At 42.4% G+C, this 14,259-nt stretch overlaps 1 protein-coding gene across 10 annotated transcripts in view; it reads right to left on the bottom strand.

Annotated features, from left to right (window-relative positions):
* Positions 1-538: 538 nt before the first annotated feature.
* The window catches only part of kiaa1109 (KIAA1109 ortholog), a 57,108-nt gene continuing 43,387 nt past the window's right edge, over positions 539-14,259 (bottom strand). For 6 of the 10 annotated variants that reach the window (XM_072677792.1, XM_072677797.1, XM_072677801.1 and 3 more), the window contains 21 exons: positions 12,999-13,234; positions 11,425-11,628; positions 11,104-11,284; positions 10,208-10,391; positions 9,366-9,527; positions 9,120-9,259; positions 8,682-8,880; positions 7,591-7,794; positions 7,293-7,469; positions 7,022-7,159; positions 6,669-6,884; positions 6,346-6,496; positions 6,034-6,191; positions 5,697-5,883; positions 5,324-5,541; positions 4,892-5,143; positions 4,538-4,741; positions 4,062-4,256; positions 3,778-3,912; positions 2,911-3,082; positions 539-1,835 (listed from right to left, as the gene is read on the bottom strand). In XM_072677792.1, the coding sequence (XP_072533893.1) occupies positions 1,616-1,835; positions 2,911-3,082; positions 3,778-3,912; positions 4,062-4,256; positions 4,538-4,741; positions 4,892-5,143; positions 5,324-5,541; positions 5,697-5,883; positions 6,034-6,191; positions 6,346-6,496; positions 6,669-6,884; positions 7,022-7,159; positions 7,293-7,469; positions 7,591-7,794; positions 8,682-8,880; positions 9,120-9,259; positions 9,366-9,527; positions 10,208-10,391; positions 11,104-11,284; positions 11,425-11,628; positions 12,999-13,234 (3,933 nt within the window). In that variant the 3' untranslated portion in view covers positions 539-1,615. The remainder of the gene's footprint in view (positions 1,836-2,910; positions 3,083-3,777; positions 3,913-4,061; positions 4,257-4,537; positions 4,742-4,891; positions 5,144-5,323; positions 5,542-5,696; positions 5,884-6,033; positions 6,192-6,345; positions 6,497-6,668; positions 6,885-7,021; positions 7,160-7,292; positions 7,470-7,590; positions 7,795-8,681; positions 8,881-9,119; positions 9,260-9,365; positions 9,528-10,207; positions 10,392-11,103; positions 11,285-11,424; positions 11,629-12,998; positions 13,235-14,259) is intronic. The other 4 variants (XM_072677799.1, XM_072677800.1, XM_072677794.1 and 1 more) reach the window with 3 other exon arrangements.

Genomic DNA, 14,259 nt, shown 5'->3' with positions numbered 1-14,259 from the left:
ATTAGCTGTTTATGAAATTAAAGTTGTTACAATACAAGAAAGTGTATCCTGCTTTAGTTTGAGAAACTGTCTGGAGAACCATCCAGGGAAGGAGTTCTACTGGATTTTGGAGCATTGCTGTGAGGATTTGATTGCATTTAGCGACAAAAGCTTTAGTGAGGTCAGGATATTGGATGTCTCCACCTCACCTCCTCCCCAACTCCCCAATTCACCCCAAAAGTAAATGTTGTCTTAGTCTTAACACCCATACTTATATACTTTAATTTGTATTTTATCTGTTTTTATCTGCAATCATTTTTTTTATTGTATTATTATATTTTGTTCAATTTTATCATTTAATATTTATCATCTTATTTATTTTATTTGTATATTAAATATTATTTAAAAAAATCTCTTTATCCTATACTTCAATCACATGGGAAGCACCTTGAATTTCTATTTTATTTGTCTGAACGGTGCTATATAAATAAAGTTTAATTTACTGATTGACTGATATAATAAAAAATTGTACTGTCAAATCAGATGCGAGAAAAGTAAACACAGTTGCAATGATTTTATTCAGTTAAAGCACATGGAACCTGTTCACTTCAGTATGTACAATCTATTGCACTTAACTATACATAAAAAAATATTAAAATCACACATGCTAACATGGGTTGCAGATCATAAATTTACGATGTTAAAATACGTGGAGAAACGGCAATAAAAATCAGACAGTATTAGAAAAATTCACATTTCAAAACACAATGCAGGTTTGATCTTGTTAGAGCCGTCGCCACACACTTTTCAAACACAGCTTAGAACATATATCCCAACATTTGGTCATTTTTAATCAAACAAGCATGTTTAAGGTCAGAGCACACGGACCAGACAAACACGGACAAGCACAGAAACACCAGCATATTCTAAATGTTCACTGTTGTCCTTAGAAATGCTCAGACAAATCAGTGTTGTGTGTTCATCTGTGTGGTGTGGTCTGACTTGGACTGACTTGACTTGGATATGGACACATCTGGGCTCCTACACACACATACACAAGTACACACTGGCGGGTGGTAAACAAAAAATGTGTGCAGCAGAACAAATGGCACATCCTTGGACTGTTAAAATTATATTAAAAAATAAAATCTGATTGGAATTTGTAAAATAGCTAGAGTAGAGAAAAGCCTAATGCCAAACGCTCTGAAGCCACACACTGTAAACTAGCTCCAAAACACACTCCAATAGCTTCAGGTCTCACTGGCAGTCAGTGTTAGTGAACTGTTAACAAACCCTTAAGTATATAAGTGCAGGTAATCTGTGTTGAGAAGTCCGACTGGCATTCAGCAGCAGGTTATAGACCAATGCTGTCGCAGATCAAAATATACAGAAAAAAAGGAGCAACATTCCACCAGTCCTGAAGCAAAGAGTCTCCACATCCACCACGGTAAACAGCTGTTTCACACAGGGAGGCGCAGTGACTGTGTTTACTGTACAGTAGTGTCAATATATCCAGTGTTTCAGATTAGCTTATAGTCACATTGACCCAGATCTCACATTGAAGTGCATGTGCGTGTGTGCATATAGGTGTGTGTGTGTGTGTGTGTTTGCATGTGTGTGAGGGAGAGATAAAGTGTTAATGTTCCTCTTTGTCTCTTACTCCTTTCTTCTCTTTTTCATCCTGCAGTGCAGTTCCCAGTTTTTTAATAAGAACAGACAGAACTTTATCCAGCGGGTCCATCACTCCTCGCTGAAGCCACTTGGGAATTGTGGTTCTTGCATGGTGGAAACCCAGCTTCTGCAGGATGTAGTCTACTCCCACAGGGTCAATCTTTCGGCCTGTCCATGAAATTAAACTGAAAAGTACAAATTTTAATTAAATATAAACCAAGGCAAGTTACAAAACAGTAAAACAACGATGCCCCTAAAAAACATTTTTTTAAAAACACTGGCTCTTTATTTAAACAATTTTGAGAGAGGCAGGTAATATTACTAAATATATACAACTGGAAAAAAATGCCTTTTAAATTAATTAATTAATACAAATATTACTGTCTTGTGAGGAAAAAGATAGAACACCCCACATGTATTACTACATTAAATGCCTAAAATTGCAATTAGGTGCAGCACATCAGCTGCAGATGTTAGATAAGGACATCATAAGAGGGGATTTTGAAGGATATTTAGTTATGTTTGCTATTGACTGTTGAGGTGAGTGGTCAAGATCAAGAAGACTTTTTTGGAGAGCTCTTTAAAAAAAAAATAATAAAAAAATAATAAAAAAGTCTTTAAAAGTCTTTAAGTTCCTTTCCAGACTACTTCATCTACAACCTTCCTTCTGAAGGTCCCAGAAAGCCCCTTTAATGCAGTAATAAATGTGGGGTGTTCTAACTTTGTCCTCACAAGACAATAATATTTGTATTAATAAAATTTTACAAATGATTTTTAAATGGCATTTATTCAGTTGCACTGCAGGTCAGGCTGTCCTATCAAGTTTAGTCCAACAGCAGAACCTAAACTGTGTAAAGACCTTTCCAAAAATCCTAAAACACTCTCCAGGTAGCTTTTGATACAGTTGAAGTGCAGCATATACCTTCAGAAAGAGACCACACAGGGTTTGATTTTCATGTGAGGAGAAAAAGAGAAAACCCCTGCTGTCAAACAAAAATAATCAACATATTCTACTGAAAATACAAACCTAAACATCTAACAATACTATTAGGTGTATAATACTGAATTCTACACTATATTAATATGTTCTGTGTGAACGGTGGTGACCAGACATGTGTTCCAGTGTTCTAGTACAACTCAACATGACGTGTGCCTCTACTAATTCCAGTTCCAATGCAACCACTGTGATCACAGAGTCCAGAGCGCCTCACTAAAACACCACTATGTGTATTAAGGGAGTGGCTGGCATGAGTTAGTTACCGCAGTGTGGGCTCCAGGTGCCAGGTATTGCAGAGGAATTCTCTCCAGTCCACAGTGGTGTAGTTTGTTCCATCTTCTTTGGGTTTGTCCTTCTCGGTGGAGCCCTCCTCCTGCAGCGCTGTAGGGCTCTTCTGGCCCGGCCGGGACGAAAACAACCGCGGGGCGAACAGGGCTGCAGCACATTCACATGCAAAAACACGTCAACACAAGTTCCAACATGAAGAACACAGCAGCCGAATGCTATAGGTAAAGGTAAAACCCATTGGGGGAGCTGTGGCCCACAGGTTTGTTTTTATCAACTTGACTTACAAAATACATACATATAAAAATGGCCGTTCTTGGTCCTTTACATCTTTTAAAGTAGTAAAAAAGTACCCTATTACATATGACTGCTTCTGTGTTAGATTTCTTATAATCCCAACCCTGGAGAGCCAGCAGACTAGCAGACATTAACCCAATACCCACTTACACAACCCATTTACATAGGTACTTTCTGCATGAAGGCACCACATATGAAAATGTCTGTATTTGTGCAATAAATACAACAAAGTAGCCTCTAAATATGGTTTCTAAATACAGCCAAATATATAGTTTGCTATATTCATGGAACTCATTTAATAATTGTACTGCAGAATATTAAAAGTTAAGTTTGGTGGAATTCCCCTTTATTAGGTTCCTGTTCACTCCTGTAATTTAACTGTTCCTGAGGGCCTATCCAGATTTTGACACCAGCTTCAGTCATTTATACTCATACCCCAGATAAATCTGTACAACTATACTGGTTGGGAGTGCACATCTGTGGTAGACACTATAGGTTCCTAACCAGTAAACAGTGACTATTTTTGTCTATCTATCTATGTGTTTTACCTTTCTCTTTCTCTTTCAGATAGGCAGAGACCAGGTCATGCAGGAACATGATAAGTTCGGCATCCATAGTAACACAGATGTGATCTGTGAACTCGGTCACCACACTGCATTCCACTTTAGGCTTGCTGCTGGCATCTGCAGACAAACAGACAGACAGACTCTGTTAAAGGGCAGTACACAACAATCTAGCACATTCCCTTCCAGAACAACTACAATGGTATGAGAGCTTTAAGTGGGGTGAGTAACGCCTCTAGCTATTCCAATTCATGCTGCAGTAGCTGTACCACTGAGAGAGGGCTCCTCTGGGTCCTGGACATGGATGGATTTGAAGTCAAGCTGCATCCTCGGCAAGGCGAAGATGGTCTCAGTTTCATGATTGTAGCTGGACGAGCCCCGGAAACCACTCAGCAGGCTGGAGCTCTTAGCAGCAGCTCCACTCTCAGAATTATTCGCATCCACATTCCGCAACAGATTAAGCTCTGAGAGGTAGAGAGAGATTGAGAGGGGGGAAAAAGGATTATGATATAAATATTTTGCAAAATCTTTTGTTTTTTTAATATATAATTTCATTTTTCTGATTTCCCAAATTTCATTTACAAAATGTAACGGCTGTCCAGGGAAGGCTTTCTACTAGAATTTGGTTTGATTTCATTCAGCGACAATCGCTTTAGTGAGGTCAGGATGTTTGATGATTGCCACCCCACCTCATCCTCAACTCCTCAACTTGGCCTAGCAGTGCTCAAAATTGTGGGAATTTTACCTTCGTTTCTCATTGCTGTAACATAGTTGAACCACTCCTTGACTGTGGCAACCCCATGAGGTGGGTTCTCATGTCGGCGGCGGGAAACCTTTGTAATGGTTGCCATTGGACTTTCCAGTGCTCCGCAAGGCTTGGTCACCATTGTGTTGTGTCCTAGGTGAAAGTCCAGAGTCTGTACAATGTAAGTGGAGTCATCGTTGGAGCCTGGACAAAGAGAGAAGACCCTGCTATTTCAAAATTCCCATGCATAGACCAATTCAAACCACAACAATCCACTACAAACAATTGCACAGTTGCATTTAAAACTATGATACAGTCAGTGTGCTGCTGGTGCCATAACAAGGGTTTCAGTACCATCCTCCCAGATCTTCTGAGCCTCAGTCCAGAAGGCGATGTTTGGCTCCTCCAGGTGGAACAGAACCCACAACTTGGAGCGGAAGTTGGGCCCATGGAAACAGGCCAGAGTCATGTGATTGCCATGAAGACTCATGGAGCCTCCCAGTTGCACAGCATCCTCAGGAAGTGGCATCTGGAACAGCGAGATGTGACAGCCAGCTACCATCTTCAGCACAGCTGGCCAGTGTCTGTGATGAGCCGCATCCATATCTGAGGGATGAAGCAAGCGAAAGAGGTTAATTCTCATGCATTCACTACAACTGGCCTAACAGGATGGTTAATGAAAGCCAACTTAGCAGTAGTTTAATTAGCGTGCTTAAGTAAGGTTATTGGTACAAAGCATGCAGGACTCGTGCAGACAAAGACTTGCATGCATACACAGACACTCACAGAGTTCGGCAGCACCTTTATCCACATTGGCTACGGGTGTTTTGGGGGGTGGGAAGGCTCCTGGGCCCCAGGTGGACAATGCACGCTTGCTGGTGTCAAACTGCTGAGTGAAGAACTCCTGAAGCTTCATGCCAATCTTGATGAGATCAGGTGTGGTGGAGCGAGAGATAATCACTTGGAAGATATCCCATTGTAGGTCTCCATGCACGAAGATCTCACTGTGGGACACACATTTACAAATATGTAGTGTAATTATGAACACATGCCTGTTATGTTTATTATTTAATGCTCCCCTATTAAACTGTAGTTCAATGGGTAGAATGATGTATTTGATACTGTAGAAATTCCTCACCAGTAGACTTGAACCTCTTACCTTTTCTCTGATAAGCTGGCTTCGGTGCAAAGGTTGACCTTCCACTCATCCTGGAGCTGCAGGTCAGCGTTGCTGAAGATCCCCATCAGGATGCTAGAGCCCATGTAGTCCAGCCGGGCCTCTGTGGAGCCCATCGTGATCTGAATCTTATGGCTGGGCTGCTGGTTGGGGTGCTCTGAGATATGGGCTAAAGAAGAAAATTGGAAATAATAAAACTACCATATGCTCCAGAACGACAGTAGTTGTCTTCAAGCAATAATACTTTGAAGAGGAGTAAAAAGATGAGTATGAACCCTTCAATCTTCCAGAGCACCTGAATGCAAAAATGTGTACTTACAGACCATCTCGAGTGTGTTTACGTCAATGTTTCCTCCCACCACTCCTCCTTTGGAGTCCAGTTTGGAACGGCCCAGTCCCACTGCCATGCTGATCTCTCGATCTCTGTTACTGCCCACTGACAGACGGCCCTGACTCTTCAAGCCACTTGTCGTCCAGCTGCAACGACACAGGACGTGTTTGGTTAGGCTGGAAACCGCTGGTTATTCTACTTGGTCTGGCTTTGTGGAGCAGGTAGAGTGACTCGTTGTGTTTGATTGCGATTCAATATTTGGCAACAGGTGGTGTGAGCGGCATTAAGTTGGTCACATACGTGTTGTTGCCCATGACGTTGCTCATGTTCATCTGGACATTGAGCTGTTTGAGGTTGATGGCGAACACCACTAGCGTCTCCCACGGCGACCCCTGCTGTGCTGCTGCCTTGTTATTGCGGAAGGATGGGGTGGATGTCTTAGTCACAGAGTCTGCAGAGAGATTGCATCAGTGCATTAGTTCCTAAGTAAAAGGTCAAATAGGACCACCATTCTCACCACAGCAGTGACACCAACATGGTAGTGTCTTGTAAGTGTGTGATGTGTGTATGGCCGTATCAGGGCTAAACTGTGAAGAACAATACTGGCTGGTTTTAGTGTGTACCTCGACGGGGTGCAGAGGAGTCAGACACACTGCGGGAGCGTCCAGTAGCAGGTGATTTGAGGTGTGTGTGACTGGGTGTGGATTCATTGAACACACTAGCGGAGGGATGCGGGGCTGACTGGCCATCCCACGTTCTCCAGTAGGCTTTACGACTGGACTCGGGAGACAGATGCTGTGCAACACTTTCAGCAGAGTCTGGGGTGGCCGGACCTGACGCTAAAACACACACACACACACACACACACACACACACACACACACACACACACAGGTAAGAAGAGCAAAACAGAGACAAGTCAGTAGTATTTTCCCAGACACAAACATGCATAAGACTTGATTTAAAGATGTCTGACCTGGTAGATTGATGGTTTGGTCTCCGAGAAACAATCGCCTAGCAATGCTGCGCCGGTACCACGCTTTTGGGAAGGCCAAGATTTCACTGAGGCGCCTCATGTCATATTTGAAAGAGGCTGAGCCAATATCGCACACCGCTACATAAGAACACACAATCATACACTCTCAGATGATGCTAGGAGGACCCAGAAGCTGAAAGGTTAGTGGTTTAAAATAGCCATGTCTATTATTAACATCCACTCTCATAAAGCATTACTATCATGAACCTACCTGAGATGTTAATGAGTGTGGTGTCCATCTTGCCCCCCTTGCTAGCAATAAACGTGTCAATAAAAGCAGGACATCCTGTGCGTCTCATCCTTGACAGACTGACTTTGACAAACTCCAGGTTAATGGAGAGGGAGTCCTTCCTGCCCGTCACAGAGGTGCTCTCCTCCTCCACTGCACCTAAAACACAAACAAGTGAAACAAAAACCATGCATGACAACAAGAAATCAATCACAGTGACAACACTAAATATATTCATGAAATGGGAACGAATAACATTGGCTCCACACTTGGGCCTTACCCAGTGGTCCTGGTCCAGGCGGCAGGCCAGTTACAGCAGACTTCTGTTTGCCAGCTCCGTAGGGATGGAACACGTAGAGCGAGAAATCAGACATGCACGCCGTGAAGCTCAGCCCAGAGGAGTTAGTGGATGGGCCTGATAAATCAGACTGACTGCTGCTGTGTCGACTGCGTCCCAGTGGACTGCCCAAACCCAAAGGAGGACCTGATGAAAGATATCACTGACTGTGAAATCACAGCTTTACAAGGTCAAAGCACTACAAAGAATTTCCAAAAGAATTAGGGCTGTTCGCTTGACTGTAAAAATTACATATATCAATATAAATTATATTTAATTATAAAAATGTAGTCATACAAATATAATTATAATACAATGTAATAATGTTGATATTATTTGCTGAGGATATTGTGACCTTTTTTAGCAGGATAAGTCCCCCTTGCCAAACTGCACTCAGTTGCTCAAGTGTTGACCAAATTCCTCAGATCAGGATCAATAACATTATTATTATTATAATAATGTTATTATGTTTTGTTATTACCACATGCCTTTGTCAGAGTGTTTTCAATATTAGAATATATTTAAATTAGGTGTTTTTAACGAAGAACCGAAAACAACAGACTACATGATGCAGTAGGGTATACACCATATTATCTAAACCTATGGTATGTTAAAGCTACAATTGTGCAAAAATTGTCAATTCTTGCTTCTGGGCTCCCCCTACAGTCAGAAATTAGAATTCATGCTTTAGCCACTCCTAAAGGAGAGGCTTTACACAAACTGAGGGATAAAGAACAATCACTGAAAGTGAAAAAATGTGGATTGTGAAAGAATGTGGATTGAGGTGCAAGTAATATTGCTGCATTTTACACAAAATTCCTCCCAGCAATAAGTTAGTGGAGCTGTTTAAAGTAAAACTGCTACATAATGTTGCTTTAAATCCACAAAATTTAACACTGTGAGAATCCCAAAAGGTTACACACAGTATTTATTTATTTATTTTCTTAGCCGTGTGACTGGCCTAGGTACCTGTGATACCTGTTTAAATATTCGAGCGAACATTGTCCACATTCAGAACTGCATCAACATCCTACCTTTGCTGCCAGGCACTCTGTGGGCATTGTGCACAGACGGAGGCGTGGAGGAGGGGGTGTGCTGGGGTTCTGTAGGATGAGTCGAGCTGGGGGGTTCCAGCTCACCCCTGTTGGAGGAGAAGACTAGGTCCAAAGAGGGTAGCTTCAGCATACACTCCACACGGGACATGGGCAGACAGCTGAACCGAATCTGAGACGGCTGAAAGACAACACACAACCTCTCCATAACTTCACAATACTCATTTATAAAATTAAACCAATGGCTGTCAAACTGTGTATGAACACATCACCTTCAAGAACTGACTGTTCACTTGCTGCCTAATATACCCCACCCCTTATGTCAATGTAGACGAAAATAATCAACATTTTTCACTTCACCTGTCACCAGTGCTAATGTTACGGCTGATCAGTGTAAATACATGTGGAACAATAAAGTACCTGCACTCTGACGTAGACAACCACATCCACTGGAAAGGAGGAGTAAGGAGAGGCAGAGGCTGACACCAGAGAGACCTGAGATTCCTCCAGCGGATCCACAGAGTCAAAATGGCCAACATCTTCCTCAGGAGCACTCATTGCTACACACACACACACACAGATAGAAAATCATAAGGGAATATTGGAATGACACACTGTAATGTTCCAAATACAAAACAATACAAAAAAATCCTGCTGTGCACACACCTGTATAGTTCCTGTCCACTGGTGTTATTGGGATGGTCTCCAAAGCTTTCTCAAGAAAGTCCAGCAAGCAAGGGCTAATCACCATTTCCTCTGGAAGAGTCTGCAGGGCCACCCAGGCATACAGCTTAGCAGTCTTCACACCAGAGTTTGCCTTCCCTTTAGCTAGACACACACAAAAAATATTATATATGTCAAAAGGCAGTTCTAAGGTGTTCAGCCTAGAGTTCCACACATCTCTGATGTCAGAGCAGGCCAAGCAATGGAGCCAAGTGATTTACAGCATACATGCATCATGTGGTCTGCGGTGATGCTACATTCCATAAGAACCACTACTGAAAAACTTGGAAAAACAGCAATGTCTCAGACATCAAGAGTCCTTAGGTTTATCTGAGAATGACATAATAATAATAATAATAATAATAATACTGATGATGATAATGACAATGAAGCACCCTGCATTGTGGGAAAAACTTCACTCCAAAGCAGTGTGCCATGCAAACAAAATGTTCCAGAGAGGGCATCAGCAACTTGGTAATGTTATGAAACACACAGAAAGAAAACCATGGACTAAGCCACAGCAAGAGCCACAGCAAGAGCCACAGCAAGAGCCACAGCAAGAGCCACAGCAAGAGCCACAGCGAGAGCCACAGCGAGAGCCACAGCGAGAGCCACAGCGAGAGCCACAGCGAGAGGAGTACTGCATTAAAGCATAAGCAGTAGAGTGCAGAAGAGTGGCACGTGGTTAGCCATGCTCCAGAGACACAGGCTGGGCTGGAAGCATGCAGCTGGCCTGCCAGGCGCAGGCATAACGTTGAGGAGAGAGACAGAGTATGTGTGTGTACCTGAGGGCAGAGGAGGGGGAGGTGGGGACAGGAGTGTGTTAGTCTTGCCGGGGACTGTAGGCACAGGGCCAGAAGAGTCTCTCATACCATACAGCTTGGACTCTTTGGAGAGGGTTCTTGGTAAGGAGGAGCCTCGTGAGGCGTTGGGCGAGTCGGTCTTCAGTGTCTTGGAGTTGTAGTGCAGCTGTGGAGACATGATTCAGATCAATCACGCAATTAATAACAATAGCAGATGGCTTACTCGTAAGTAACTGTTTACACGACAATGCTAAATGACTGAGAAATGTCAAGACCTCAAGGACATGGTGTTGAGCAATAGTCTTAAAACTACTGTTTATGACTGTTTATCACTTTATGGACAAAAAAAATCCAAAAAACAAACTTTCATGTCATTGCAGTCATGCAAAAACTCTGCATCTCCAATATGGTCACTTTATGGGAGAAGGGAAAACTGTTCATAACCAGGACAAAACAATATTGACCCATTATTGTTAAACAGCAAAGATATGTCAATGTTACCCACCTATCCAGGTGGACTAGAGCAACATCCTGACCCCCCTTTTGTGCCTTTTAATGTTCAGTGGTGTTTTTACTCTCGTCTGATCTGAACTTTTTGTTCAGGTCTTGTTTGTCAGATCTTTAGCTTTTATTGGCTCCATTACTCCATTATGTTTAAAAGAGAATTAAGGCTTAAAAACACCAGAAAAAAAGGCCTGCTCTTGCAGTTGCTTCCATTACATTGCTTTTTAATAGGTGACATAACACTTAAAACCCCGGAGCCCTTGGTGCAGAGCCAGTATCTATTAATCAACAAAAAAAATAATATGTTCATTCTTTTCCCAAGTGATACACTATAGTACACATGCGAGTCTGACTGATCAAATGTGTGTACAGACCTTGACGTCTACTCCAGGGATGTAAAAGACAGTGGTCTCAATGTCACTGCTTTTGCTCTGCAGAGAGGAGGGCACTCTCTTGGCACTCAACATGTTGGAGCTGGACGTGAAGCTGGGCTGCAGCTTCCGTCTCTTTGGAGGCGAATCTTGGTCCAGACTCCTTGAGCTCCGGTCACAGCTCCTAAACGAAAGAGTGAGAGTATCACACCTGCAAATCTGATTATGTGCTTATTACAAAAGACACTGTGTGTGTAAGTATGTGTGTGTGTGTGTGTGTGTGTGTGTGCCTGTGAAGGGGTCTTGTTAGTGGTGAGCTGTTACCTGCGCATTGCGAGCTCCTCATGCTCTGGCAGCTGCGTACTAGGGTGTAACACACACTTTCCGCTGTCAATCTCCACACGCACATCCAGCTCAAAGTCGATGTTTCGCTCGTTGGGTGGAGTCAAAGCCCCGCGCTGAGGAGGCGTGGCTGGCCATCGCTCGCTAAACAACGCAGCCAATCCTGAAGCCTTTTTCTGAGATGATCTGAGGAACACAGATACACTCTTGAGTATGCATGCAACATACAGAGCTAGAAGAACATGCTAGCTGAGCTGATAAGCAAATATGAATCCATCTGTCTATATGTGATCAAAAACATCACAGTATACAACAAAACTGAATTTATGGATTTATGGCATCCATTTATGGTTATCTTAAGCCTTGCCTTGACACTCTGCACTCACAGACAGTAATTTAAACATGTGAATCATCTTCACAACGGGTTTCTGACTGATCAGAAAACTTTAAGGACGTTTTTTACTGTGTGCTTAAAAGTTGGTTAGACCAGGGACCGGTGTCGGGAAGCAGGATTCCTAACCTATTCCTCCCGATAATGGATCACTACATCACCACAGCACATGCTGTACATTGCTCTTACTCTCGGACAGGTTAAGATCAGGATTACAAATCATAAACAGTTCTTGTTCCAATTAGGGCTGAGCCTCTGACCAATCAGGACAAAGCTTTTGGTGGAGACAGACCCTCAGGTCCTTTCCAGGTAACATTTTTCAGGTTCCATATTACTGCAGCTGTTCATCATCAGCCAATAAAATGTCTTTAAAAAGACACGAAAAGAGACACAGAAAAAGGGTCACAAAAACCAGTTAGCTGTAAATGTACCTGGGGCCGGATTTGTTTACATACAATCATCATTACCAGGGTGGGCGTATAAATATTTTAACCCTGTCTGTTGTTCTATTAAAACATGTACACTATATATTGACAAAATATTTGGACACTTGATCATTCGTTGCTTTTTTAGAAAATCAAGGGTATTCAAATAATTTAAGTATTGCTGTAAGGATTTGATTGCATTCAGTGACAGGAGCGTTAAAGAGGTCTGGATGCTTATCACCCCACCTTATCCCCAACTATGCCCAAAAGTACTGGATAAAGCACCATAAATCCAAACAAAACAGTTCCACTGCTCCACAGCTCAATGCTGGGGGTCATTATAAAGTAGCTGAAGCTGAATGCATTCATTAGAAGGGGTGTCCACAAACATTTGGACATGTAGTGTATACTGTACACTCATTCCACCCCCAATTGAAAGCTCAATATTGCCAAGATATTCATGTGCATGTATGTAAACTTCTGACCACAACTGTACAAATGTATAGTAGAAATTTCTTATTCTATATTATTTCTTATGCTAACTAACCACGGTCATAAAAGGAGTAAACACTGATAATATTTGCAGCTGAAATTTAGACAGGAAGCCTATCTCTTGTAAATTGCTGGAGTATTCCTTTAATCTTAAACTGAACCCCAACCAAGCTTGTTTACTCCTGGCCCCAGCTCTGTGTTTTATGTCAATCAGTGTCTGTAAGCTACATAGTGTCTGCGGTGCTCACACTGGCCGGCGGTAGTAGCTGTGCACTCTCTCACGGTCAAATTCCTCCTCCTTATCAGAGTCCTCTGACGAAGTGGTGGACAGGTCGTCACGGCGACTGTCATCAGGCTGGAAGGGAATGCTGGGTGAGAAGACTTCAGGCGTAGCGGGCGCACTGAACACTGAGCATGATGGGAAATGGCGAGCAGGATCATCAATGGTGACAGACAATAAGTCCATCTCTGTCTCCTCCGGGAACTTCAACAATCAGCGAGAGTCAACAGTCAGAGCATCCATCTACTCAACCACCTGTCTAACTATCCATTCATCCTAAAGCCTTCAGGAAACAGCTCTGGTCTGCTTACTGATCACCTCAAGATCTCCTCAGAATGCTTCATAAAGCTTCTGCTTTTATAATCTAGATGTAGAACTGCTGTCAATTGCAATTTTCTATCCCATATCTCTCCAGTAAGAAATAAAATAAAAATGTGCGCATTAGGGCTGGACATAAAATGTAACACTGAATAAAGCTGAAGACTGAATATTGCAATGATTATATGAGAAGAAATATTAAACTTAAACTATATAAAATTATATTCATATTTCATATTAAACCAGTTGGCCCTTTGACTGGGTGTACAAATTTCTATCTACACTGTCATGCAAATAATGCATAATGCAAATCTTGCCATGGTCTTTTAAATTGAGTTAAAATTTCATTATGAATATACTAATAGAAATTGTTTTTTTTTATTTATTATTTTCCCGTCTCGTGTAATTTTTGCAATTTCGGAGACAAGGTTTTTGCATGACAGCAACGATGGCAGTTGTTTACTGTGTCCAACTCCGAACAATAGAAATGAGCCTAAAAAAATATCTGAGATTACTCTGTTAGCCTCCTTTCACCCCGTTCTTAAGTGGTCAGGACCCCCACAAGATCACCACAGAACAGGTAATATTTGGGTGATGGGTCATTCTCAGCACCGCAGTGACACTACTGAGGTGGTGGTCTGCAGGTGGAATGAGTGCATCAGACAAAGCAGTGCTGCTGGACATGACCTCATGACCACCAACCAGAAATATCCAACCAACAGCGTCCTGTGGGTCCTGCAGTGCTGAGAATGACCCACCACCTAAATAATATCTGCTCTGTGGTGGTCCTGTGGGGTCCTGACCATTGAAGAACAGGGTGAAAGGAGACAAAGTATGCAGAGAAACAGATGCACTACAGTCTGTAATTAAAGAACTACAAAGTAATCCTATATGGTAAGTGGAGCTGATAT

Source organism: Salminus brasiliensis, chromosome 4 (genome assembly GCF_030463535.1).
Source record: "Salminus brasiliensis chromosome 4, fSalBra1.hap2, whole genome shotgun sequence".
NCBI lineage: Eukaryota > Metazoa > Chordata > Actinopteri > Characiformes > Bryconidae > Salminus > Salminus brasiliensis.
The sequence above is the reverse complement of the archived record's forward strand: the minus strand, read 5'-3'. Positions and strand labels throughout refer to the sequence as shown.